The 27,982-nt window shown below is 39.2% G+C and overlaps 1 protein-coding gene across 1 annotated transcript in view; it reads right to left on the minus strand.

Annotated features, from left to right (window-relative positions):
- Nucleotides 1-27,982, minus strand: part of GAD2 (glutamate decarboxylase 2) — a 74,762-nt gene that overhangs the window by 36,143 nt on the left and 10,637 nt on the right. The window contains exons 7-8 of the mRNA XM_045857982.1: nt 26,270-26,385; nt 13,921-14,000 (exon numbers count right to left, since the gene is read on the minus strand). Of these exons, the coding sequence (XP_045713938.1) occupies nt 13,921-14,000; nt 26,270-26,385 (196 nt within the window). The remainder of the gene's footprint in view (nt 1-13,920; nt 14,001-26,269; nt 26,386-27,982) is intronic.

The raw sequence follows: 27,982 nt of genomic DNA on the forward strand, positions 1-27,982 counted from the left end.
TGGCAAAAAATAAATTTAAACAATTACATATCTCTCAAACACCATAGATCAAAACATATTTCTATTAGATCAATTATTAAAATAATAATATAAAGGCTCTATGGGAAAAATTAATGTTAACATGTACTAAGGATGGGAATACTTTCTATAGAAGGCACTAAATGTAGGAAATGAATAATTAATGATAGCTCTGACTACCAAAAAATAGAATATTTAATTTTATCTATGGTATTCTTGTAAATACCATAGGTAAAATTAAAAAGCAAATGATGCATATTAGAAAACATTTATAGTATGTATGACAAAAAAGGACTTTATTTTTCATTTATATATAACTGATAAGCATCAAATGCTTGACTTTGCTAATTAACAAAAGAGCAAATGAGAGCAATAATAATAATAAATAATAATAAAAGGTTCCATGTGCTAAATTCATACAGGTCACTTAAGGTTTTACTCCCTAGGTTTAGTGAGGGCATGGTAAGCAGACACCCCTGTGTACTCCTTGGGGGAATATAAATTGACAGTTTCTTTTTTGAAGGGCAATGTGCTAGCAAGAATCATAACTCTTAAAATGGGCATAGTCCTGGGCTCAAAAATTCTATTTCTAGGAAATTATCCTAGGAAAATAATATGAAAATATATGTAAATATTTAGCCACAATGATGTTTATATTAGCATTTTTAAATAGCAAAAACTTAAAGTAACTTAGCTATCTAGCAATAGGTTTGCTAAATTAATAAGTAACAATAATAAGTTGTAAACAATAGATTATTAAATGTAATTGAGGATTATATTGGAAAATTTCTAATGAAATGAAAGTTGCTCATATTTTAATTATGTAAACAACAAATTCCAGTCAGTAAATGTGTTTAAATTATATACATATAATTGTATACACCAAAATATTGTAAGAGATTTTGACTGCATTCCTTCATTATTTTTCTATTATGAATATGTGCTACTTCTGAAATAAAAAATAATGTTCTCCTTTTTTTTAAACAAGGGGTTATCCCTCACCTAACACCATATATAAAAATTAGCTCACAATGAATTGACACTTAAATGTAAGAGATATAACTATAGAACTCTTAGAAGACACACCTGAAACTAGTGATACAAAATAATACTGAATGTAAACTAATTGAAAAACTTTTAATTCAAAAAACCTCTTAGAAGAAAGCATAGCACTGAAGCTTCGTGACATTGGACTTTGCAATGAATATTTTCATGGATATTGGGCCAAAGGCACAAGCAACAAAATAAAAAAATAGACAAATTGAACCTCATGAAAATTAAAAAGCTTGTTCATCAAACAACACTATACTAGAATAAAAAGGCAACCTACATAATGGGAGAAGATATTTGCAAGTCATATATAAGATAAAGGATTAATATCCATTAGTATATAGAGAATTCCTTAAGTTCAACAACATAGAAACAACCCAATTAAAAATGGTTGAATGAACCCAAGAGGCACATATAGAACATTCCATCCAATAGCAGCATGATACACATTCTTTTCAAGTGCATGTGGACATTTTCCAGAATAGAGCATATATTAGGCCACAAAACAAGCCTTAACAAATTTCAGAAGACTAAAATCATGTCAAGTATCTTTTCCGGCCATAGGGGTGTGACATCAATAATAGGAGAAAAATTGGAAAAGTCATAAATATGTGGAAATTGAAACAACACACTCCTGAACAACCAGTGGATCAAAGAAATCAAAAGAGAAATCAAATGTATCTTCAGAGAAATGAAAATGAAACACAACATGCCAAAGCTTGCAGCATGCAACAAAGCAGTTCTAAGAGGAAAGTTTATAGTGATCAACACCTACATTAAGAGAAAAGGATGATCTCAAACAGTCTAACTTTATGTCTCAAGGATCTAGAAAAAGAACAAACAAAGCCCCAGATTAGCATAAGAAAAAATAATAAATAAATGAGACTAGAAATAATAAAGCAGAAATAAACAAGACTAGAGTGACAATAGAAAAAATGAATAAAACTAAGTTTTTTTTAAAAATAAACAAAATTGACAAACTGTTAGCTAGACTGACCAAGAAAAAAAGAGGATTCAAATAAATAAAATTATAAATGAAAATACATCACAAAATACCACAGAAATACAAAGGGTACTAAGGGAATACTATAAAAAATTATATGCCAACCAAGTGGATAATGTAGAAAAGGGATAATTCCTACAAACCTACAACCTACCAAGACTGCATCATGAAGATATAGAGTTTCTGAACAAAGCAATAATGAGTAAGAGATTTAAGAAGTAATCAACAACCTTCAACAAAGAAAAGCTCAGAATGGTTTCCAAGGTAAGTAAATTCCACTAAACATTTAAAGAAGAATAAAGGCCAATACATCTCAGGTTCCTTGAAATAATTGAAGAAGAAACACATCTTGACTCACTTTATGAGGCCAGTATTACCCTCTCATACTAAAGCCAGAACACTACAAGAAAAGAAAATTACAGGCCAATATCGCTGATGAACATAAATCCTTAACTAAATACTAGCAAATTGAATTTAACAGTGCATAAAAGGATCACACACCATGATTATGTTAGACTTATTCCTTGGATGAAAGAGTTTTAAAAATTCTCAACTAACTGGGTGTAGAAGAAACATACCTTAACATAATAAAGGCCATGTATGACAAGCCCTCAACTAACATACTCAATAGTGAAAAAAGATGAAAACTTTTTTTCTAAAATCAGGAACAAGGCAAAATTGTCCACACTCATCACTTCTAGTCAAGATAGCATTTTAAGTCCTAGCCAGAGCATTTAGACTAGAACAAGAAAAAACATGACATCAAAATGGGAAAAGAAGGTTACACTGTCTATGGTCGCAGATGATACAATCTAGAAAACCCCTAAGACTTTAACAAAAAACTTAGAAATAATAAATAAATTGAATAAAGTTGCAGGATACCAAATCAAGACATAGAAATCAAGCCCAACTACAATAACATCAAAAAGAATAAAATACTTAGAAACACATTTAAGAAAGAAAGTGAAAGATGTGTACATTGAAAACTACAAGATATCAATGAAAGAAGACACAAAGGGAAAGATGTCCTATGTTCATGGATTGAACAATTTAATATTGTTAAAATGTCCATACCCAAGACAACTTACAGATTCAATGCAATCCATATCAAAATAGAAAAAAAATCCCCAAATTTGTATGAAACCATAAAAGAACCCAAGTAGCCAAAAACAATCTTGGTAAAGAAGAACAAAGTTTGAGGCATTGCACTTCCTGATTTCAAACTGTGTTATCATGTTATAGTAATCAAAACAGTATGGTACTGTAAAAACAGATATAAGACCAATTGAACAGAAAGAAGAGCTCCAAAATAAAATCATACACATACAGTCAACTAATCTTTGACAAAGGTACCAAGAATACACCATGGGAAAAGGATTGCTTCTTCAATAAATGGTGTTGGGAAAACTGAACAGCCACATGCAGAAGAGTGAAACTGGACCACTATCTTACACCATAAACAAAAATTAACACAAAATAGACTTGAATGCAAGACTGGAAACCATAACACCTCCAAAAGTAAATATAGGGCCATTTGTTTCGGTCTAGTGGGTAAGCTTGCTACAATTGGTGTTGGTGATAATTTTTATTTTGGGTGTGACAGCAAAGCAAAGGCAACAAAATCAAAATAAACAAATGGTAATATATCAAACTAAAAAGCTTCTGGACAGCAAAACAATCAGTCAGCAAAATGAAAAGGCAGCCTACGGAGTGGGAGAAAGTACTTGTAAACCATGTATCTGGCAATGGTTTAATATCTAAAATATGTAAGAAACTCCTACAATTCAAGAGCAAAAACAAAATAACCTAATTTAAAAATTGGCAAAGAACTTGAATAGACAATTTTTCAAAGAAGGCATGTAAGTGATTAACAGGTATATAAAAAGGTGCTCAACATCACTAATCGGGGAAATGGAAATCAAAGCTACAATGAGATATTCACAGCTGTTAGAATGGCTATTATCAAAAAGACAAGCCACAAGTGTTGGCAAGGGTGTGGAGAAAAGAGAACTCTTGTATGCTCTTGGTGAGAATGTAAATTGATTCAGCCATTTATGAAAAACAGTGTGGAGGTTCCTCAAAAATGAAAAATAAAACTACTATATGATGCAAGAATCCCACTCCTTAGTATATATCCAAAAGCAATGAATCAGCATCTTGAAGAGACAGCTGCACTCCCATGTTCACTGCAGCATTATTATTTATAATAGCCAAGACATGGAAACAACCTCAATGTCTATTGATGGAGGAACAGGTTAAGAAAATGTGGTATGTGTGTGCAATGGAATATTATGAGAAAGAAGGAAATCTTGCCATTTGTGACAACATGGATGAACTGGAAAACATTTTGCTAAGTGAAATAAGTCAGAGAGAGAAAGACAAATACTGTTTGAATTCATTTATATATGGAATCTAAAAGTGTTGAACTCAGAAGCAGAAAGTACAATGGTGATGGCCAGAAGCTATTGGATGGGGAAAATGGGGAGAGGTTGGTCAGAGTATAAACTTTTAGTTAAATAATGAATGAGTTCTGGGGATCTAATGCGCAGCATGGTGACTATACTTAATAATGCTGTTTTGCGTATTTGAAATTTGATAAGAGACTAGATCTTAAGTGTCCTCTCTCCAGACACACAAATGACAGCTCTGTGAGGAGATAGACATGTTAATTAGCTTGATTGTGATAATCATTTTACAATGTATACATATATCACCTCACCTCATTGTATACCTTAAATATATTCACTTTTTATTTGTCAATTATAGCTCAATAAAGTTGGAAAAATATTTCTTCAAAAAAGTAAAAATAAATAGGTGAATATAATTCTTAAAAATGGGAAAAGGACTTTAGTAGACATTTCTCCAAAAAAGATGTACAAATGGGCAAAAAGCCTGTGAAATATTTCTCAACATCACTATCACTAGGGAAATGCAAATCAAAACCACAATGAAATACCACCTTAAACCATTAGGATGGCTACTATAAAACAAATAAAACAGAGAATAACCATTGTTGGCAAGGATGTAAAGAAATTAGAATGTTTGTACACTGTTGGTGGAAATGGAAAATGGAAAACAGTGCCGGCTCCTCAAACACATTAAAAACAGAATGACTACCCTGGCCAGGCAGCTCAGCTGGTGAGAGCATTGTCCCGATACACCAAGAAAGCAGCCAGTGAACAATAAATCAATGTTTCGCTCTCTCCCTCTCTCTCTCTAAAATCAGTAAATAAAAAATTGAAAATATATTGAGAAAAGAAATGACAGTGAATATCTTTAAAAAGCAGAATGACCACATCATCCAGAAATTCCACTTCTGAATATATGCCCCAAAATTTAAAAGCAGAGCTCAGAGACATTTATGCACCTGTGTTCATGGCAGCATTATTCAAAGTAGCTATAACGTAGGAGCAACCCAAGCAGTATATACTATTCAGCCTTAAATATCATTGTTTAGGGAATATTGTTTAAACTTAAAATGATAGGAAATTCTGACATGTATGATGATATGGATAAACCTTGAGGACACAAGGCCAAATGAAGCAAGTGAATCACAAAAAGGGTGAGGTAGCTAGAGCAGTCAAACTCATAGAGACAGAAAGTAGAATGCTGGTCGCAGAGGGGTGGGGGGAAGGGGAACTGGGGAGATGTTTAATGGGTACAGAGTTTCTGTTTTCCAAGATGAAGAGAGTTTTGGAGATGGATAGTCATGATGGTTGGACAACAATTTGAATATACTGCATATCACTAAACTGTACACTTATAAATGGTTAGGATGGTAAATTTTGTTATGTATATTTACCATACTAAAAAAAAAGGGACCATTAACTGTTGAACACTAGGAGTTCTATTCTGAGTCCAATCCCTGATTCTTCACTTACCAGCTATGTGACCTTGGACATGTCACAGCTGTGCCACAGGGTTATGAGTCAAATGGAGGAAGGAGATACCATACTGTAGGGCTCTTGTGTACATAAAAACCCTTCATGAACTATGTCAACACCAGGTAGATGTAAGGAAATAGACTCTTTTTGTCTCCAATGAAATAAGTTAATCGGATCAATTTTGTAAAGTGCTTAAAATTGTGCCTGACATGTAAAACTGTCAGCTGTCATTATCATTTTGTATTAAGTTGAGAGAGAGAGAAACGTCAATTTGTTGTTCCACTTATGCATTCATTGGCTGATTCTTGTATGTGCCCTGACCAGGGATTAAACCTGCAACCATGGTATATTGGGACGATACTCTAACCAACTGAGCTGCCTGGCCTGGGCTCAGCTATTATTATTCACAATCCTTCCTCATATAGGACATAATGAAGCACACACACCATGAGCACCTCTGCGTTCTCTGCATCTACACCCACAGGAAAGATGACACTGGGAGGCCTGACTGCAGCCCTGCTCAGTAATAACTGGTTCAGGGTCTCTGTGAAGTTTGTCCTATTACACCACACTCAACAGTTCCCCAAGGGCCTGAAAGAGTTAATTATCTTCCCTAACTGACTTCAAACACTGACCACAATTAAGCTAATTTAATAAAAGAGCATAATGATCTCAGATTATCTATACTTTTAATTGTATATCAATTGTACAATAAAGTGAGGTACTTAACAGCAATGAGGAAATGTACTCTAGCTGTAATTTACAAAGCTAAGTAATATAAAAGGAAAAAATTAAATGTACATTAAAGTGTAAGTAGTTAATTTTTGTAGTAGGAAAGTATTAATCAAAATAGCTAACAGATTCCTTATGTTGCATGTGAGCTAGGAAGGCCAATGATTCTTCTAGTCCTACACCAAACAGGAATGATGTGTCTTCATCAGATTTACTTTCTGTAAGGTTTTACAGCAATTTACTAGTAATCTAGATAATTTAAAGGAAACTCTGAATGGAGGAGTAAGACACAGAAAAACATGAGGGGAGAGAGAATGGGAGAGAATGCCAAAGAGAATTAATTTCTGAAAGTACCCATGAGTCCATATTGATAACAAATAACAGAAAGGAAAAGAGAAGGAGAGAGCTCTTTCTTCCTATAGAATGAAAGGAACTAATAAATGTAGAAGGTGGAATTAGAAAAATCACCATTTTGCAACCATCTTAATAATAATTCATGCAAGATTCCTCAGTGGATGCTAAACTAGTGAGTGAACGTTTCAGGAAGATACGAATATTTATGGTCTGAAAGTACTCCCTGCGAGATACCTATTAACTACAACTGAGAGAGCAGTCCTTTTCCAGTGGAGAAGACTGGCACATACCGCCTTAAGCAAATGGCCAAGCTGAGTAACTGATAATGTGACAAACCCTCTGATGAGGCACACTTGAGAAAGACAAGCACCACCTCCTGGGAACTGCTGCTCCAAATGTATCACCTGAATCTAATCATGAGGAAATACCAGGCAAACCTAAATTAAGACAGGGTCTACAAAATAAATGGTCTATACCCTTCAAAAATACCAATGTCACGAAAGACAAAGGAAGTCTGAGAAAATGTTCCTGATTAAAGCAGATTAAAGAGACGTGACTGCCGAATGCAATGTGCTACCCTGGATGGGGAAAGTAGCTCTAAAGGACGTTATTGGGACAATTAATGAAATCTGAATGAAGTGTGTAGGTTAAATAATAGTCTTGTGTCAATGTCAAATTTCCTGATTTTTCTCATTGTACTGTGATTATGTAAGTGAATATTCTTGTTCTTAGAAAATCCACACTGAACTATTAAGGGGTAAAGAGGGATGTCTGCAAGGAATACTCTCATGGTTCAGAAAACATGTGTCTGTAAGATACATATAATTTACACATGTAATATTGTAATATTCATTACATCCAGTGTGTACATTGAATTAGATGGAGAGAAAGAGAATGACAAACAAATGTGTCCAAATGTTAACAACTGGTAAATTGGGGTATAGGAAATATGGGAATTTTTGTTACTAGTCATGCAATTTTTCTTTAAGTCTGAAATTATTTACAAAAAGACAAAGTGAAAAAATTTTTTTAAAGGGGAGTGGATGAGTTAATGTTCAAGAACCTTTCCAACTCTAAGGGTTTCTGAATTGAAATTCATTAGCGGATTGGCAACACCGTGTAAGTCCAGGGCTTTGCCCCAGCCTCCTCCAGTCCTCCCTCAACCTTTCCCCCATCACCACTCCTGTTTTCTCCTCCTTTGTTTCCTTCCAATTTTATAACATGTAGTAACTTCTGAGTTCTTGTGAGTGCTCAGAGACAGGGGAGTGAAACCTCTGCTATCTATTTTATCCCTTCTTTTTTCATGTAATTCACATTTCCTCTGTAGCAGGTCTTTTATCTCACAGTTGAATATGCCTTAAACCCCTCTTAAAAAACGACAAAAACCATGCTGGACTCAACCTCTCCCCCACCTTTTGTCCTCCCTCTTCCCCTTCACACTTAACCTCTGGAAGCATTGTCCCTGTTTGCTCTCCCTTTCCTGCCTCATCCTTTAACCCACTGCAAACTGCTGTCTGCCCTTACTTGTCCATTGAAGCTGCTTTTGCCAGACTCACCAGCCACTTCCTTATAAGCAAAGCCTATGGGCAAAGTTGTAAGCCCTCATTTCATTGCCCAGTAGCATCTGACACATTAACCATTGCTTCTTTCAGAAACACTCACGGTCTCCACGGCCCCAGGTCCCGATTCTCCTCTGACCACTCTTTCTTCATCTCCATGGCAGGCTCCTCTTCCTCTGCCTTAGTTCTTCCCTAGGCCCACCCCACATGGCTTCCAGAGTACCTCTTCATGTTCCTCATTGCCCACCTGACATCCTCACTAGGATGTCTCAAACACTTTTCAAACTGAACATCTCCTAATCTGAGTTTTTCACTTCGACCATGGCTCCTTACCAGAGTATAGCACCACATGGACTTTGCTGGCAAGCCAAAAGCCTGGCATTCATCCTGCCTCCTCGTTCACCCTGCACACCACTCAGTTAATAATTCCCGTTAATTCTATCACTCCATGGTGGCTCTTCCTTGAGTCAGCTACCACGTGTCCTCTTTTACTCATCTCATCGCAGCCACCAACTTCTGACCTTTAACCCACATTTCACTGGGTACTTAAAAAAAGATTTTTCTAATATGAAAATATGAAGTCACTCCCCTCCTTAAAATCCTTCAGTGATGTTTCATGTCTTCAGCCTAAAGTCAAAACAGCTTAACATGGCTAATAAGATTTTTCATGACAAGGACATTAGGACCACTTCCCCCAGAAATTCTTTTCAGTTCCTTGGGAAAGACATCTTCTCCCACATCATGGCTTAGAAGGTACCACGGTCTCCATTTGTTTCAAAGTCTGCTTTCTGCACACCAGACTAGGTTTTGTGCACCTGTGATGATGTCTACCTTGTCTACCACTGTGTTCCCAACCAAGGCCACTGCCTAGAGCCAAAAGAAGTAGCTTGTAGGGCTCTTATTTCCATCATATGAGAGCTTCATATTCTTCCAAATACCATTCATGGAGTAGAAGTTTTCTCTCCTCAGCCCTGTCTGAACTGTTGGAAACATCTCTTTGGTCAGTGACCTAATACAATTCTGAAATATCACTCAGTTTTCTTCCACAAATACTTTTTTTCCTTTACATACTGAGATTTTTCTGCTCTGTCCTTAGGTACATCAATGAATCATTACTTTAGATTCTGCTAATTCAAGTGTTGCAAATATTAGACCCAAAGATACCTAAAAAATTCATTAATCCCATTACTGCAAATATTCAACTTTTTGCTGACAAGGAAAGGGAACTCTTAAATTAAAACTTAGGAAATGAAGGAATCATTTAACACATTTTCCTCTTTTGAATTTAATAATTCATTTTTATAAAATAAAATACTCTTTTTAGTGATGATACTTTCATTAAAATGTAAACCATTTTGAAGTGAGGTTTTTCCATTACCTTATCTTATTTTACTTGTTAGGGTATACATAACAAAATAAAAATGGTTTTTGATTTTCAACTCAGAGAGAAACTATTCCAAACAAATTATTTACTGTATATTTCTGAGAACCATGTTTTGACTGAGAACCATGTTTCACTTTGATGGGTCACCAAACTGAGCCCCTATAATTGCTAATTAAGGGATCTCTCTTGGGATCTTCTTCCACATGTAGCTTTGAGCTTGTTAGAAGGTCAGAGATTATTCTCTTCACTAGGACGTTTCCCTTCAATAGTGAGCTTCCTACTAAGTCAACTGTGTGTAGAACACGATAAAACCCGTCCCCACAGTCACTGACGGACTAATGTGCAGAGTCAGAAAGGGTGACTGTAAGAAGTGAAAGCCTTAGAGAGCACGTCCAGGTTCACATTTTACAAAGTCTGGATGAGCTTTGTAAAGCACATTAGAAGAAAGAGGAATGAATGTAGGTACACACTTTGTCAGCCTCAAGTGGTTTTCTGAACTGCACATCTAACTTTCACGAGGACTTGATAATGAAAACAAAAAGGCCGCTGAGAGTGTTTTAACAGATTCTGGCTGGAATGGTGGCTACATTCCATGACTGTTCAAGGCCTTCTCCTTGACTTCTGAGCCCAAACACTCCAATTTCACTTAATCCATTAATGCCAGGCTCTCAATCTTAAAATGATGCTATATAGATGGTGTGAGTTATTTGAATTAAAGACTACCTGTAGCTACCAACATAGCTTTATTTTTCTTTCTGAAAATATTCTCAAGCAATGAAATTGCTAGGAGTAAATTTATGAAACCCTTTGAAAGGCAATTTGGCCTAATGCATCACTTAAGAATGTTCATGTGGTTTAAGTTAGCAATTATACTGAGAATAACCATAGATGGAGAAGCCCTGGGCACATAAGAACACCCACTGAAGGATGTAAAGGTTATTTATAACAGCGACACCAGAACTAGTAGAATAAACAATAGGGGACTATATTTTGTGCTTGCTCTGTTCTAGCTGTCATGTTTAGCATTTTACATTTGTCAATGCATTTAATATGCACAACAACCTTATGAAGCAGGTGCCATTACTTTTTCCTCTTTTTAGATAAGGGAACAGGCACAGAGGCATTTGTCCCAGCTCATGCCAGAGCTGAGATCTATTTAAACACCCCAGGTCCAGAGCCAGCCCTTCAAAGAACTATCATGTTTTCTGACAGTTACACCTCAAAAAAATGTAGTTAAGTATGTTGTGTTTGTAATAATGTAGAAAAATATTTATGTTATCATGTCTAGTTAGCAAAAAACACGTGACCACAAATGTAAATATTACTAAAAAGTGAGAGAGAGGGAAAAATATCCCTGGCTGGTGTAGCTCAGTGGATTGAGCACTGGCTGCGAACCAAAGTCTTGCTGGTTCGGTTCCTGGTCAGGGCATATGCTTGGGTTGCAGGCCAGGTCCTCAGCGGGGGGCATGTGAGAGGCAAGCACACATTGATCTTCCTCTCCTTCTCTTTCCCCTTCCCTTCCTCTCTCTCTAAAAAAATAAATAAATAAAATCTTTAAAAAAATAAAAAAATAAACCTCTATGCTTAAAAACAGATTCAAAGGTTTAGACATCAATGTACTAGCACTGATGATCTTTGGGTGATAGAGCTATATTTCCCTGTTATTTTCTACTTTTAAAAAAGTAAGCTTATATTGCTTTTTTAATGGTAAAAATGATAATTTATTCCTTTTAAAGCTCTCATTTGTTTACTGCTCCCTCTCACCTTTCCCCATACCTCCTTCCTCCTTGCTTTGCTTTATACATCCAGCACAAGATTGTTCTAGTTCTTATTTATCCCACTTTTTATTTCTTATGATTTTCCCCCTTTTTCTTTCTTCCTCCTGTGTGCTCCCTCCTCCCTCCCCATCCCACAAGGCCTGTAAGCAGGAGACAAAGGCCCTGGCTCTGCTGTGGGTGGATGGCAGACACCCTCTGTCCTCTGTCCTGGCGGCCCTGTCTGGGGTTCCTCCCCCTGCAGCACTTTGCTTTCCCTTCTTTCTAGCCTTCTTCCAGGCCTGCACTTCTCTCTGGAGCATGAAGCTGCCTCCAGACGGTCAGATGTCCCCAGGCCGGCCTTTTGCTGTCATGAATACCTGGCTGGCAGGCTTGGTGGACTCATCCAAAGGCCATTTCCTTGGTCACAACCTGCTTTTCACAGGATTAGAAGCAGCAATACTGGCACCATAAGGAGTGGAGTCAAGGGCCCCCTCTGTTCTCCCGGGTCATCTCTCAGCCCACTGGGATTCAACTCAAGGACACCTACAAGTTGAGCTTAGGAGAAAAATTGACTAGATTGGAAACCAGGGTCTGTCAGGCAATTCTTCCCTGAATTGTATAGGCTCATTACTTATAACCATTTGGCTAGAGATTAAGATTTTTTTTTTGTTTTTTAAACCTTTACCTCCAGTTAGCAATTTGTGTGTGTGCCAGTTTTCTCCTTAGATCTTACTTCTTAACTACCTGTGATAGTGAGAACACTAGTAGCCTTAAAAATATGAGGCAGTTCCTTTTCCAAAATGTGTTCACCTCACTCCAATCCTTTATCATTTCACACCCATTTTACCACCAGAATCATTAAGGGTGGTTTCATTCACGTCCTTCACCAGTAAAAGTGCTTGCAAGTTACCCAGACTTCAGACACATCAAACCCAAATGCTGTTTAGCTACAACCCGCCCCTACCCCGACCTGCCCAACAAAAGGAAAAATAAAACATTACTTTTTTTTCCTCATTGTAAAAGAAATGTGTGTTCCTTGCAAACAAACAAAATCAGACAATATATGCAGGTGTGAACAAGAAAATGGAAATCTCTTGTAATTTCATCTCCCAGAGGGAGATGTGGTTATTAACCAGTTTGGTTTTCTAAGCTTTCAAAATCCCACATGGCCGCCCTATCTGCCATGTTCCCCCTCCCCTCATCTCCAGTCAGGCCCAGCTCCACGAGCCCCACAAGCTCATTCCTACCTTTGTGGCTTTGCTCATGGCATTCAGGATTCTCCAATTGCCCTGCCTTTCCCCTCACCCATCCAATTCTCCAATTTTAAAAATCCAGCTCAAGCCCTTCCTGCTGCATGAAGCCTTTCAAGCCTTAGCAATGTATAGAATATATACTCAGGGCCACACAATTCAACCATAACATGTTTCTTTTGATGCTACCCTCTTTCTCCACCTAGATTATATACTCTCAGGGCATGGGCATTATGCCTTATCTTTTTCTAGAGCTTTGCAATATAGTGGTCAATCATAAATGTCTGTCTAATAAATTCGTATGAATAAATAAGTGGTTGACTGAGTGGTTTCCTTTTTAATGAAATTTTTTACTGAATGTATTTGATTTTTTACTGTTTTCAGATGTATAGGCCAGTGATAATTTACATGAATATCTGAAAATGCTTTTAAATCTCCCCCACAGCTATTTACAGAGTACCTATGAGGTGTGGGTGTCAATTAAAACAAGGATTCCCCTTTGGTTCCAGCACAAAGCTGATGAATGGCTGGGGCACTATTTACTCCCTGCTCACTAAAATGTTCCCCCTTCTGTAATTAGGCCATTAAGTTTACCCTGTCCGTGATGCCTAGAATGATGACATCACAATAAATCAGTGCTCAAGCTGCTGGTTGCTGCTTATGTGTCCTTGTGCACCGTCTCAGTGCAGAATATTTAGGCTGATTTCACAAAGGCTCTGATTCAGTCAAGGGCAGTGGAAGGCTTCATGGCATAGTGGGAAACCATCCTGGGACTCCAAGCAAGAGTCCCTGTGGAAAAGAAAGTGAGTGGCTATGGCCAGGATGGAGGCAGCTTTGCTGCCTCACAATCATTGCCTGTTCTAAGGCTAAAAGGTATATGTGTGGAATATGCAAACTGCTAACCAACAAGGGTTCATATTCATGCTCACCTCTCATCACATTTAATCAGAATCACGCTGTCTGTTCCAATGCCCAAGGCTGCAGCTCCCTTCTTGAGGGAAAAATGACTCTGTAAAAAGAGACATTTGTAATTAGTTGTCTATAAAGTCAAGATCCACTCCCCCAGCTATTATCTTCTATTTCTAATCTGTCCCTCCAAAGCCTGGATTGCTGAGAGAAAAAGGCATCTTTTACTTGGGCTTTAAAAAATTGTACTGAACTATACATAACATAAATTTACCATCTTAACCATTTTAAATGCACAGTTCAGTGACCTTAAGTTCATTAATATTGTTGTGCAACCATATCTACCATTCATCTCCAGAACTTTTTTCATCTTGCAAAAGTGAAACTCTGTACCCAGGAGACAATAACTCCTCATTCTTCCCCCTCCCTATCCCTTGGTGACCACCATTCTACTGCCTGTCTCTATGAATTTGACTATTCTAGGTACCTCACAGAAGTGGAATCATACACTCTTTGTCTTTTGTGTCTGGCTTATATCACTGTGCATAATGTCCTCAAGGCTCTTCTGTGTTGTAGCATATGTCAGAATTTCCTTCCCTTTCAATGCTGAATCATGTTCATTGTATGTCTACATCACGTGCTTTTCCATTCATCCATCAATGGCCACTTGGGTTGCTTATGCCTTTTGGCCATGTGGATAAGGGCGCTATGAGCATGGGTGTACAGATATCTCTCTGAGCCCCGCTTTTCACTCTTTTGGGTATCCTCAGCAGGGAATGCTGAGTCCTATGGCAATTCTATTTTTGAGGAATTGTCATATTGTTTCCTGTAGCAGCTGCACTGTTTTCCCCAGCACTGCCCAGTGGTTCCAGTTGTTCTATATCTGTAGTTATTTTGTTGGGTTTTTTTTTTTTTTTTGAGAACACTCATTCTGATGGGTGTGGGGTGATACCTCATTATGGATTTGCTTTGTATTTCCCCAATGATTAGTGACACTGAGAATCTTCTCACATAATTATTGGCCATTTGTATATCTTCTTTGAAGAAATGTGTATACAAGTCCTTTGCCTATTTTTGAATAGGTTTTTGGTTTGTTTGCTTGTTGTTGTAGAATTCACTTGGGCTTTAAAGTGAAAAATAGTAAGACCTTGGAAATTGTAAATGGACAGACTACCCCAACACACAGTAATCCAAGCCAATTTTACATACAAGGGTTAAGAACACATAAATTTTCTCCATCATTGTATATGTGGCTCCTGAACATATTTTGCTACCAAGAGATTGCACTCAATTTCTTTTAAGTTCTGTGAGATTGCATGCACTCAAGTAAGAGGAGAGAATGACTTTAAATTTAGCACTTTTTGTCTTAGACTTACTGGAGGGGCTGTTTGTTGTGTAGGTGACTGCCTAGCCTGGGGTGGGCTCAGGAAGGAGGCATCAGTTCCTGGCTTGGGCAGAACACGGTGTGGAAAATGCCACACTGAAAAGGCATCGCCACATCTTTGTGCTCTTGGTTATTGATTCTGGGTAGGAATCACTGCGCAATTTGGAAAGCTGAGAGAGCAAACCTAAGCCCAGCTGTATGTACTGCATCTGCCCAGCAGCCTCTTACTATTAACTACAGATCATTAAGCTGTTCAAAAGGGAAGCTGCTGCCTCAATTTACATCTCCAAAGGGCTGCTGACTGGAATTTTAAGTTAGGGTTCCAGAGTGTATTTTCTCTTTGAATGCCCGCTTTTGATTCATCTGAATTGTTAAATATGCAGCATAAGAACTACTAACACACATATTTTTAGGGGGTGTGTTACATAAGCAGGAGCAAATCACATTTAAAAGACGAGCAAATAATGTAAACCAGTAAACAAGGCACGGAACAGAGGTGTTTAAAAAAGCCCAGTGTCGCTGGGAAGTAATGAGAAAGGGCCATTAGCCTCATTTTACATCCCCAGAAAGGCAAAGTGGACATTAGTTACCAAGATACCTGGGAATGAAGAGAGAAAGCTTAATTGGGTTTGTAAAGATGCATGTCTCCCCCACTTACAAAAGTGCTTTCTCTTGCTTATTTAGCAGATCCCTGGGTGACCCTCAGAAAAGGAGAAAACAACACTAAGTCTCACTGCCAGGAGGGCAGAGAACAGAAGAAACAGCTGCCCCACTGAGCAAGCACAAGCTACTCAAATTAGCCCCTCAGTGAATGGGCTGGTAAGTAAGCACTAAACTGCCAAATGGCATATTGGGGATAAGTAAGAGATCTGGTGCACCTGGTCAATGAGAGGAAGTCGGCTTGTCTGGTCTTTAATGAGAAAGAATAGGGATTCTCAAATGAGGAGCAATTAACCAGGATAATTGATCACTGTACCAAATGCTACACACTTAAAGGTGAACACATGCCCAAACAGAAAGCTTAAAGGTGTGGAACGAACGTGATATGAGGCATGAAAATTAGGTGCCAGACACTGTTTATATTTTCAGGAAAGGGAGCAGGGAAATAGCTAAATGTTGCCCACAAATAGCAAGGGACCCATAAAGAGAAAGAAACTTGAGAGAAAAAGAAAGACTGCCGAGTAAGGAAGAAATAGTGAAGACAGTTTAAATGGCCCATCTCTCTCTACTGGAGAGACAACATGTGCAGAATCATTTTTAATCCTTGGCACCATATTTTATGGAACCACTTGCTGAAGAACCAGAGCACAGCGGCATCCCGGATGCCGAGGAACCTGGAGACCAAGTGCCTAGAGAGAGCAGTGGAAATGAGGTGGCATACAAGCCTGGGTGGCCTTGAGAACTAAAGGGCAATAGTAGAGGAATGGACTGACTGCTTGAGGCAGCTCCACAAAGTGGAACCATGAACAAAAATTAGAAGCTGTAAGGATTCAGATGTGTCCCCTAAACCATCAAGACTGTTGTCATAATCAGTTCATTAATAAAATAGCTTGGGAATGAACTAATGAATGCCCCTCTTGTTTTCTCCACCCTGATTTTGAAAGAATAACAATAGGCCTCTCCCAAGTAGAATCTAGTGCTTATTCAGAACTGAATCATATTTTGATTTAAGGGTTGTAGACGATAAAACTCACATGGTTTTTAATTTATACAAATCAAGATTAATTTCTCTATCTTTAAAAAAGATATAAGTAATCTAGATACAGGCTACATGATTCAGATGACATTTAAAACATGTGCAAACAAGTATGGGATTTTATTGTTATAACATAATTATAAATAAAAAAAGTAAGCAAGCTTTCTGGGTTTGTATGGGATTTGATTGTCCAAAGTACAAATGTGTAAGAATGAGAGTGCACAGGCATGCGCTCTGCCCTGGGGCTTGGGGATACAAATCAACTCCTTCCTTCTTTATTGGGGATGCTAAATCTTATCTGTCTTCAGGAATGATAAGAGTAAGGAGAATGGTAGAAAGTTATGGGACAAACTACTTCAGTGTCTTGACAAGCTAGTTTCTCTTCCTCTATTACAATTTAGATAAGCAGTTTGGAAAGCTGCATTAATGCTTTCAACCCATTGTTAGTTACATCCAGATATTTAACCGAGGCTTAGATTTAACTGCCTAGTGAACCACAGGACTTCAGGGAAACCCTCTTCTAGGCTCAGGGAACACAAAGATTATTAAGACAGCCCTCAGTACCTAGATACCTTCACCCCTCCATCCCCTACCTTGTGTTCTACCTCTCCTCCTCTTGCTCTCTCTACCTGGTAGTATTACTGGCTTGACTGGTCTCCCGTGAGCTTGCTAAGCTTGTCCTTGCCTCTGGGCCTTAGTATTTGCTGTTTCATTTCTTGGAAAATCCTTCCTCATATATGTTCATAGCTCCCTCCCTCATTCAATGTAGGTCTCTCCTATGTATCATCTCCACAGAGACCTTCATGAGCATCTTGTGGAATAGCCCACTACCACCCCTTTCTTTTGTCACCATGTGACATTAAATATTTAATACTTTCCAACTCTCTCTACCCTATTAGAACATAAGCTACATAAGGGCAAAACTTTGTTGTAGCATGTAGTTAATAAATGTTTGTTGAATTTGACCATATGCTCAGAGAACAAATCCAGGGAAATACCCAATATTTATTACTATAAATCTCTGATCATTAGTCTCAATGTTGAAAGGTGGCTTTGGTGATTGGGGCCAGATGATGGTGGGCCAAATGGACCCCAATGGCTCTAATCCAAGGCCCATTCTAGAGCAAGTACAGAGGTCTTCTTGATACCCACTCCAGAAAGCCTGAGATAGGGTCCTTTCTAAGCAGGAAGCAACTGTAGGCCCTTCTAAAGAGACCAGCTGCTTGGGGGGAAGAAAGTAGCAACCAGGGACATCAAATAAAGAGAAAAGACATACTAGGTTTGAAATATCAGCTCTTAACTCTTCTGACATTGTATCAAAAGCTTTACCTTTTAAAAAGTTCTATCAGTTGTCCTTGGACTTGATTGTTTTATGCCAATACCTACCCCCTTTCCTTGGGGGTGGGGCGAATAAAGTATGTGTGGGAGAACCCTAAACAGAGGTGAATGGATTACATATCATCATACACCCAGGACTCCCAACAAGTAGAGCTTGAAACACAACCTATGAGTGAATTGGAATCTACTGCTTTGACTCCCTGCCTTGTCTCAGACACCCCTCTTCCCCTTAGCAAGTGGTGGACCAACAGTTTCACTTGTCCACCAGCTTCTTTGCACCCCTCCCACATACCCATTGGCTTGCCTCACATACATCCTGAGATTTGAGGGAAATGATAACCCCAATTGTCAGAGAGACTAGTAGCCCTTGTTATTATTTCTGTTCATCAGATGGGGTAAAAGAGCTTCCTGTTTCCTAAAACATTTGATTTACAAAGAAGATCATACTCTGTGAGACTGCTTCATTGATTTCTAATTATGATGATTTGGAGAGGAGGGGGTCACCCAACCATGTTTTTAGATACCCTGTGAGTCAGAGCTGATATGGATATACACACAAGGCATTTCTGTGAGGATGCTTTCTCATTATTCACACTTAATTCTATAGTTTAAAGTCATCCCACTGTCAGCTTTTGCCTAAAGGATGTGTTAAGAGATCTTGGTGTGTCCTATGCTGAAGTTGACAGAAAAAGAGATCCAAGGATATTTGCTGTCAAGTATGAACACAGCACTGACCATGTCATAATGATCACTCAATGGAAAGTGATTATTTATATGACTTTAGCATCCTGTGAAAAGTGAAATGAAAACGTATATGGAAAGAGGTCATTTGAAGGCCAGCATGGTCTTAGAATGTACACAAACCCATCAACTCTGGAATCCCCCACAAAGGCAGCAGCTGGGAAGGCTGCCAGTCGCACATGGGAAGGGGGTGAAGAGACTAGAAACAGGAGAGTGCCAGGTGAACTGCCAGAAACCAGGTGGCAGCATTGCCCCTTTTCAGAAACCACCCCACACAGCCACAAATCAGTGAAGCAGGTTGCCCCACCCTGGAAATTACCTAAGGCTCCACCCCACACAATTTACAGATACCTTTTCTACACAGGCCAGGCTACTAAGACAGGTAGTAAATTAGCTCTACCTAATACACAGAAACAAACACAGGGAGGCTGCCAAATTGAGGAGACAAAGAAATATAGCCCAAATGAAAGAAGAGAACAAAACCCTAGAAAAAGAACTAAACAAAAAGGAGATAGCCAACCCATCAAATGCAGAGTTCAAAACACTAGTTACCAGGATGCTAGAGAACCCCTTGAGTACAGAAAAAAAATAAAGGAAGAAATGAAGGTCATACTAAGTGAAATAAAGAATAATACACAGGAAACCACCAAAGAAGGGAAGGAAGCTGGTATTCATACCAACGTTTTGGAACATAAGGAAGGGATAAATATTCAATCAGAACAAAAAGAAGAAACAAGAACTTAAAAAAATCAGGATAGGCTGAGGAACTTCTGGGACATCCCCAATCATGCCAGCATCCGAATCATAGGGATGCCAGAAAGAGAAGAGGACGAGCAAGAAACTAAAAACTTATTTGAAAAAATAATGAAAGAAAACTTCCTTAATTTGGCTAAAAAGATAGACATACAAGTCCAGGGAGCACAGAGAGTTCCAAACAAGTTGACCCAAAGAGGAACATGCCAAGACACATCACAACTAAAATGCCAAAGGATTAAGATAAAGAGAGAATCTTAAAAGCAGCAAGAGAAAAGCAGAAAATTACCTACAAAGGAGTTTCCATAAGACTATCAGCAGATTTCTCAAAAGAAACTTTGCAGTGTAGAAGGGACTGGCAAGAACTTATGGGCCTTATCCACTAATGGGAAGGAAAATAAATCTATCTAGTTATTCCTGACCTAGCACTTAGAGCAAGGGAGTCAGTCACCCAATGTGGAATGTGATTTTAGGCACACTGGGAAGGGAGCATCCCCTCCTTGCCCTTCCTTTCTCCCCTAGCACAAGGAGTGCTCCTCAAGAGCAGGCACTGGGTCTGTTGTGTTCACTGCTGTCTCTCCAGGCCTGAAGCAGAGCCTGGCCCATAGCATTGCTGAGCAGAGGAAGAAAGGAATAAGAGAACCGAGCAGTGCCTGGACTTGTGCTTTGTTTCCTCATTTCTTTGTCTCCTATTGCATTGGAAATGATCCCAGGAGAAGCAACACTTCAGTTTTACAGTCACTGTCATGGCTCTCAGGTTCTTTCCTGGAAGTGGGATATGATGGGATTGGGGAGAGGAGAAAATAACACAGTGGAGATGGGGGCTCTGAAGTGAAAAGGAGGCAGAGCAGGGGTTGCTAAAGGTGGGCTGAATTTGACTCACAATTCACTTACTGAAACTTCTGTTAGGCTAAACTGTATCTAAGGGAATCTGCCTAATGGGAATCTTAATATGGGAGCTGTCTTTTTCTAAGCTGCCTGGGTTGCCATTAGATTTTTTTTTTTCATCAAAAACACCTATCTTAGCTCTGGCTGGCGTAGCTCAGTGGATTGAGTGCTGGCTGCGAACCAAAGTGTCGCAGGTTTGATTCCCAGTCAGGGCACATGCCTGGGTTGCAGGCCACGGCCCCCAGCAACCACGCATTGAAGTTTCCCTCTCTCTCTTTCTCTCTCCCTTCCCTCTCTAAAAATGAATAAATGAAATCTTTTTTTAAAATTTTTTTTGTCCCTTTTTTAAAAGATTTTATTTATTTATTTTTAGAGAGGGAAGGGAGGGAGAAAGAGAGAGAGAGAGAGAGAGAGAGAGAGAGAGAGAGAGAGAGAGAGAGAGAGAGAGAGAGGCATCAATGTGTGGTTGCTGGGGGCTGTGGCCTGCAACCTAGGCATGTGCCCTGACTGGGAATTGAACATGCGATGCCTGGTTCACAGCCTGTGCTCAATCCACTGAGCTATGCCAGCCAGGACAAAAAATAAAATCTTAAAAAAAAACCCTATCTTTGGAATTGAAACCTTTTCAAATAGTGTTGTTGTGTGAAAAACATGTTTCCAAAGCAATTATGAAAACCACCTCCCCAGAGAAGTGGGCCCAGTCTGTGAGGGGTCACAGCAGAATGTTGGTGCCTGGTCCCAGGGGATGTGGGCATGAGCTGGGCTGGCTTGTGAAGAGTTGAGTGAGTTAGTTATAGTGATTGGCCGGAAAGATCCCAATGTTTGTCCTGATTATGGAGAACATTTTTCTTAGATGCAATTATGCTGTTTCATTAAAACTATTTCTGGAAGATCTTGTGTCACATGAGGAAATAAGAGGTATTTGAAATTAAACTCATGGTTGGATTTTTCAGAGGAGAGAGAGAGATAGAGATAGAGAGAGAGATAGAGAGAGAGAGAGAGAGAGAGAGAGAGAGAGAGAGAGAGAGAGAGAGAGAGATGAGCTGGGATCTGAGCTTCTTTCTAAACTTACGTTCATTAAAGAACCTAAAACTCAGATTAATTTTTGCTAAGTTTTCTATCATTAAAGATTTTTGAAAGTGAGGAGATTCTAACAAAGAAGGTGGAGCATTTCCATTTCTGAGATTTTGTTATTCTATATTTTGGAGGAAAATAATCTTGGAACTCTTCACTCAGAGCTTCTATTCTTTCTCTTGTTTCAACTAGGTGATTTATTTACTTCTAATGTTCTTCACAGCAACACTATTTTTTAATTTAGTCCTATTCAAAACTTCAAGAAAACAGTTTGATTTGAACAAACAAAATTTTAATGCGTTGTCCTACTTATCAGCTAGAGAAAGTTGTAGTTTGTTTTGGTGGACAGAAAAGAAAGGGGTAGCTTTGGTGGAGTGCAAGAGAGAGAGTGATGGGTCATTTAGAAAACAAAAGATGACCCTCCCCTTCCTAAATGTGTGAAGTTTCTAGCTGGGTGCTGGAAGACAACATTTCTCAATGCCATTTCCATCTCTATCACTTTAAACATGTCAAGCTGTTAACTCAGTATTCAATACAGAAACTTGAGCAGGTCCAATAGATCAGGAAATTATACTAGCACTAGAATACCCAACACAGAAAAATAAGATTGAGAAAAGGTACTACAAGTGAGTGTATAGCAGCCACCCAGAGAGTGGTGTTCAGGTCATTCTGTCTAGCAGTTGCAAGAGCACTATTGGGAACATTGAGAGACTGATGCTCCAGATCTGACTCCAAATGGCCATGAAACTTTGGGCAAAGCATTTTCCATCTCTGGGGCCTGGTTTCTTTCTTTTTAAAAAGATTTTATTTATTTATTTATGTATGTATGTATGTATGTATGTATTTATTTTTAGAGAGAGGGGAAGGGAGGGAGAAAGAGGCAGAAAGAAGCATCAGTGTGCAAGAGAAACATTGGTCAGTTGCCTCTCACATGCAGCGATCCAGTGACCTGGCCCACAACCCAGGTATGTGCCCTGACCAGCAGTTGAACTTGAGACCTTTCGGTTTTCAGAAATGATGCCCAACCCATGAGCTACATCAGTTAGGGCTGGAGCTTGGTTTCTTCATCTATAAAACAAAGGTTTTGTTTTGTTTTGTTTTTTTAAGTACCTCATATTTAATGTAGATTTCCTATGTCCCAAGCACTGAGGTAAGTGTTCTTTGAGGTTCTCATTTGATTACCCAAAAGTTGTGGGCTTTAGAAACTCTCAAAGAACATGAAGAGAGACAACACTTGCAGCAGCTTCTCCCTCTCTTCACAGGGCCCACATGGAAGCCCATCCACCACCCTTTCTCCCTGCAGGTCAAGTGATTCAGAAAAGAAACCTCTATATAAAGATGGAAGTTGGCCTGGAGAAAAGGCATTTGAGACATGACTTGGTAATTTTCTTTCTTCAGCCTATGGAGATCTATGTCTAGGGCCGGTAAAGACTTAGGGATTGTAAAATCTGAAAGGTCTAGGGGAATGTATGGCTTAGACTGAAGCTTGAAGGAGCTACACTAAATGACAGATGGGATGGAACAGCCCTGAGGTATGAAGCTCAAAAGGAACTAGACATGGGGGTTGAGTTAACCTCTTAACCTGGAGCTTCAAGGGCAGCACTTAACATTTAAGGGCACACCTGTCCAGAATGATGTGGATTGAATGTTCAAGGAGACATCGGAGTGCTTTCAATAAACTCTAAAAAACCCGTCCAGGCCAGCCCTGTGAGATAAAGAGGAAGTTTTTGTTTTTTGTTTTTTGTTTTCCAGTGGGTAGAGGTAACAATTTAGTATCACCTTCACATTAAGAAGGAGCTCTTGGTGGAAATTTGATTTGGAGAGGAAGAAAATGTTCAATCAATTTAACTGTTCTGTACAAATCTTTGAGCCTGAATCTTTTAATCTGGTTTCTATACTGGTAGTCAAGGCAGGGAACTCACTGGTTTGGGAGCCAGAAATCCATGTTCCTGGCTCTGCCTACAAAGCTAACTGTAGGCTCTTCGTTTTTAAAATACTAACAATCTCTGTTCTGCCTGTTCCACAAGATTGTTGTGCGAATCAAAAGAGCTAATGTACATTGGGAGTGTTTGGAAATGATTGAATAGTTATTAGATATAATGATGTATAAGATACTATATATTAGAAAATCAGTTCGTTTGTCCAAAGTAAGCCTGCAGTTAAAATGGGTTGGTATTTTAGGGCAAGTTTATAATTTAAATGCTCTTTCATAATTATGCATGTGGATAGGGATCCAGGAAAGAAGAGGGAGAACCAAATGGTGGTTGTATAACTGAATTACCTTTCTCTCCCTTAGAAACAAAAAATTAGTCTGTAAGTTTGTAATATCAAGAAAAATAAGCAAAATTATTACTTATAGCAAAATTATTCTCAGGCCACATGACCTGAACTTTCTGGGTAAAGTTAAGTCAATTTGTGTGAAGCTTGAGGTGAAGAAACTCAAGCAGAAGCCACAGAGCACAGGGAAGCTTGCTGGTCGACCAACCTCATTCCAGGTTATGCAATCAGCACCGAAGCCGAAAGAAAAAGGTACCCAAATGAGATCATCTGGAATTTTTGAGACAGAATATAGCAACATTTAACTATGTAGGGGTCCAAATCCATTGCAGTGAAACAGTAATTAGAAAAAATTGTGTCCTGTTTTTCTATCATTGGAGAAGTTGAGAAATGGAAATTAGCTGACAGTGGAGGTAGTAAGTTGAACAATACCTTCCTCCACAAAGATGTCCATATCCAATCCCCAAAACATGGGGATATGTTACCTTACATGGCAAAAGGGACCTGGTGTGATTAAATTAAGGGTCTCAAGATGGGAAATTATCCTGGGTTATTTGGGTAGACAGACCCAAATAATCACAAGGGTCCTTACAAGGGAAAGAGGGGATAGGAGAGTCAGAGCCAGAGAAGGAGATTTGGTGACATAAACAGAGGTCAGAGAGAGAGAGAGAGAGAGAGAGAGAGAGAGAGAGAGAGAGAGAGAGAGAGATTTGAAGATACTCCATGCTTTGAAAATGGAAGAAGAGGCCATGAACCAAGGAAGGCAGGTGAGCTCTAGAAGCTGGAAAAGGCAAGAAAAATGGTTCTCCCCTACCGTCTCCAGGAGGAACCTGACCTGCCTCACACATTAGGTTTCCAACCTCCAGAACTGTAAGATAATGCAGTCATGTTGTTTTTAAACCACAAGTTTGTAAGTAAACATGGCTAAAAACAAGATGCTAAAGACAATTTGTTAACATAAATCATTAGTTTCCTTTGATTCCATGGGTACTGCTGTGGTTATGAATTGTATTCATTGGTTTCCAACCTGTACTTGCCCCTTGTTTCCTTGTTACACACACACACACACACACACACACACACACACACACATCACTTAAAACATAAAAAGAAAAGTCCCATAGTAGAACTGAGGCCCACTATGATTTCTTGCTTCTTCTGACTAACATCTTGTTCAGGAGCTTTTAGTTTCCCTATAGACCCCTTTCCTCCTTCCTTATTTCCTTTTCCCCCACCATCCAAGGACTTCTTGATCTTTGAGGTAGTTGTTTCCCAGACCCTAGGCCACTTTGAAGCCAGGTTTTAAAGGGCCAGTCTTAGGAATTGGGCATCAGGTGATGCTTACCTAGCACCTTCAGAACAGTTTTGTTCATTGCAAGGCCTGTGTGATGGGAGGGTTCTGTACCAAGATGTTGTTCATGCAGCTGCAGTGTGGCTTTGAGCTTGTGTCTGCTTTACCTTGGTGTACGAGAGAAAGCTGGCCACCTAGAAGAGCTGTTAGCTCAATTTATGTGAACAGGATGGGCCATGGTTTCAATGCCTCCATGGTAGTAGGGAGAATGGCAATAGCTCTTTGAAGATGGAAGGAATATGAAATGCTATTCCTTGGCATTCAAGAAGGGAGGTCCAAGGACTCAGCATCCTGCCTGGTATGCAGTAGTAGCTTGTGGTAGGTAGGAACCCGTGATTGGCTGAGACCGATCTGGTCCCGAGATCAACTATGACGGATCGTGTCATTTATGTGTCATTTCTCTACAATGATAAAACCTCTGGTTAAGTCTGCCAAGGGTTAATATTAAATGGCTCAAGACACCATGAGGGTAGAATATATTATCAGAAGTTTTAAACACAAAGACAGAATCAACAGGGTACTTTGGAGTTTTGAGTCATATAGGCACAGTATGGATAGTCCAAATGAGTTCATAGGCACTCTGCTTTCTCTCCCCCTACTGTTCTCCCAACATTCAACATTGTTACGAAAAAATGAACTGTAGGAGCTGCAGATAAAAACATCCTGTTTTCTCTTTGAGAATTGTCCTGAATTTCAAAGACAAAGGAGTTCACCCCTTTGTATCACTCAGCTGTTCTCTCCCCTCATTTTTTTCCAAGAATTATCTTCTAGAAAGAGAACTGCTAGGGATAATGCATTTCCAAATAATCATTCCTTTAATTGGTCTTAACAGAATATAATCTTAAACTTGGAAAGAATAGAAAGACGTACATGCTCAGATGTGAAGGCTATGAGCCTGGGAACAGCAGCCATTCCTTTCTCCTTGACTTCTGGGAACATCTTAAAACGTGCAATCAGCATGGCATACATGTTAGATATGGCGCCACCTAAAGTGTACAGCAACATAGTTACCTTTTCTCATCATTACCAACATCATTCAACATGCAAGCCACATTCCTATTTCCCCTGACCTAGAGTGGAGACCTTAGAACACTGGAGAACACCTTGTTATTGGCTATCCTTGAATTGAATCCTCAGACTCAGGCACTAGCTAATAGGGAAGGAGCTTCCAGAGAAGGAGCATTGGGCTCTATTATGGGGTGGACATTCCCCCTCCACACCCGTCTCTGTCACCAGGGGGAACTGCAGTCCATTCTGCTCTTGTTGGGAGCTCTTTGAAGAAGCTTTTAAGAACTGAGAAAGTGTTGTCTTCCTTCCCAACTTGTGAGTGTGGTCATTCTGTACCATGCCTAGGAAAATCTTATAGCCTCAGGTAGCAGACTTACTTCTTTTCATTTAAGCTTATATAATGCCTGGCACTTGAACTGAGACAAATCAGTTGTTAATGAAGTGGACCATTAATCAACAATTCTTACAGGATTAGAACAAACATCCAAGCCAATCTCATTGTAGTCATTTGTTAATTCCCCCTAAACAGTTCTTCCCTTTTAAACATATTATATCATTATATTAACATATACTCATAAGAGTTAACAAAATCCTATTTTATAATTATAGGAAGACATGCAACTAAGGGAATTTTAAGTTCATTTTGAATTACTTTTCCTGTGTCATCCTATTATTGTCAAGGATTTCATACAATAAAGTGTATATCTAATAAGCAGAGCTTCATTTGATAAGTAAAGATTTTGGAAAGGTTAGCATTTTTGCGATTCAGGAAAAAGACAGACTGTGGTGCACGTAAATGAATATGCTGGCATGGAAGTTGTGAGATCATGAGGCAGGGTGGAGGTACTATCTCCTTCTTTCACCCAAAGAGGGACATGCACAGGCCCTGCCATTATGTGAGTACTTTGAGTTCCCTCCTCTTCATGTGGCTGAGGAACAGAAGGGCTCCCTGTATCTAGTTGAAGGACCCACATGGGCATGATCTTTGCCTCATGAGCCCTGGCTCTGACACCGGTAAGCAGCCTGACATAGAACAGTCATCAACCAGATCATGGCTCTGCCATCAGCCAGAATGAGGACGATTCCTACTTCTTCTGGACCCTAGAGACATGGGACAAGCAGAATCTAGGTCAGACCTGCTCTGAGCAGACACCCTGTCTAAAAGTCTGACTGTGTAGGATGCTATTGGGAAATGGAGAAGCTTTTAAAGGAACTTGCCCTCTAGCTATAGTTTCGTGGCACTTAATGATATTGGTGGGGGGGGGGGCTATCCTGTGCATTGTAGGGTGTCTAGCAGTATCCCTGACCTCTAACTTTCAATTGCCCACAGCACTATGCCTCCCCAGAGTGACAACCAGAAATGTCTCCAGACATTGCCAAATGTCCCCTGGGGGGAAAAACTGGGGGCAAAATTTTCCCATTGAGAACCCCTGCCTTCATTCTTCTCAGAGAGGCTGAGGAGAAGAGAGCAGAAGACAACAGAGAAGATGTACACAAAGAAAGTGCATTTCACAGAACACTTATCCAAGAAGGTTCTGGCTCTGCCTTCCCTCTCTTCAGGTTGCACCTTAGTCG

Source organism: Phyllostomus hastatus, unplaced genomic scaffold (assembly GCF_019186645.2).
Source record: "Phyllostomus hastatus isolate PE091 unplaced genomic scaffold, TTU_PhHast_1.1 phas_scaffold_1674, whole genome shotgun sequence".
Taxonomy (NCBI): Eukaryota; Metazoa; Chordata; class Mammalia; order Chiroptera; family Phyllostomidae; genus Phyllostomus; species Phyllostomus hastatus.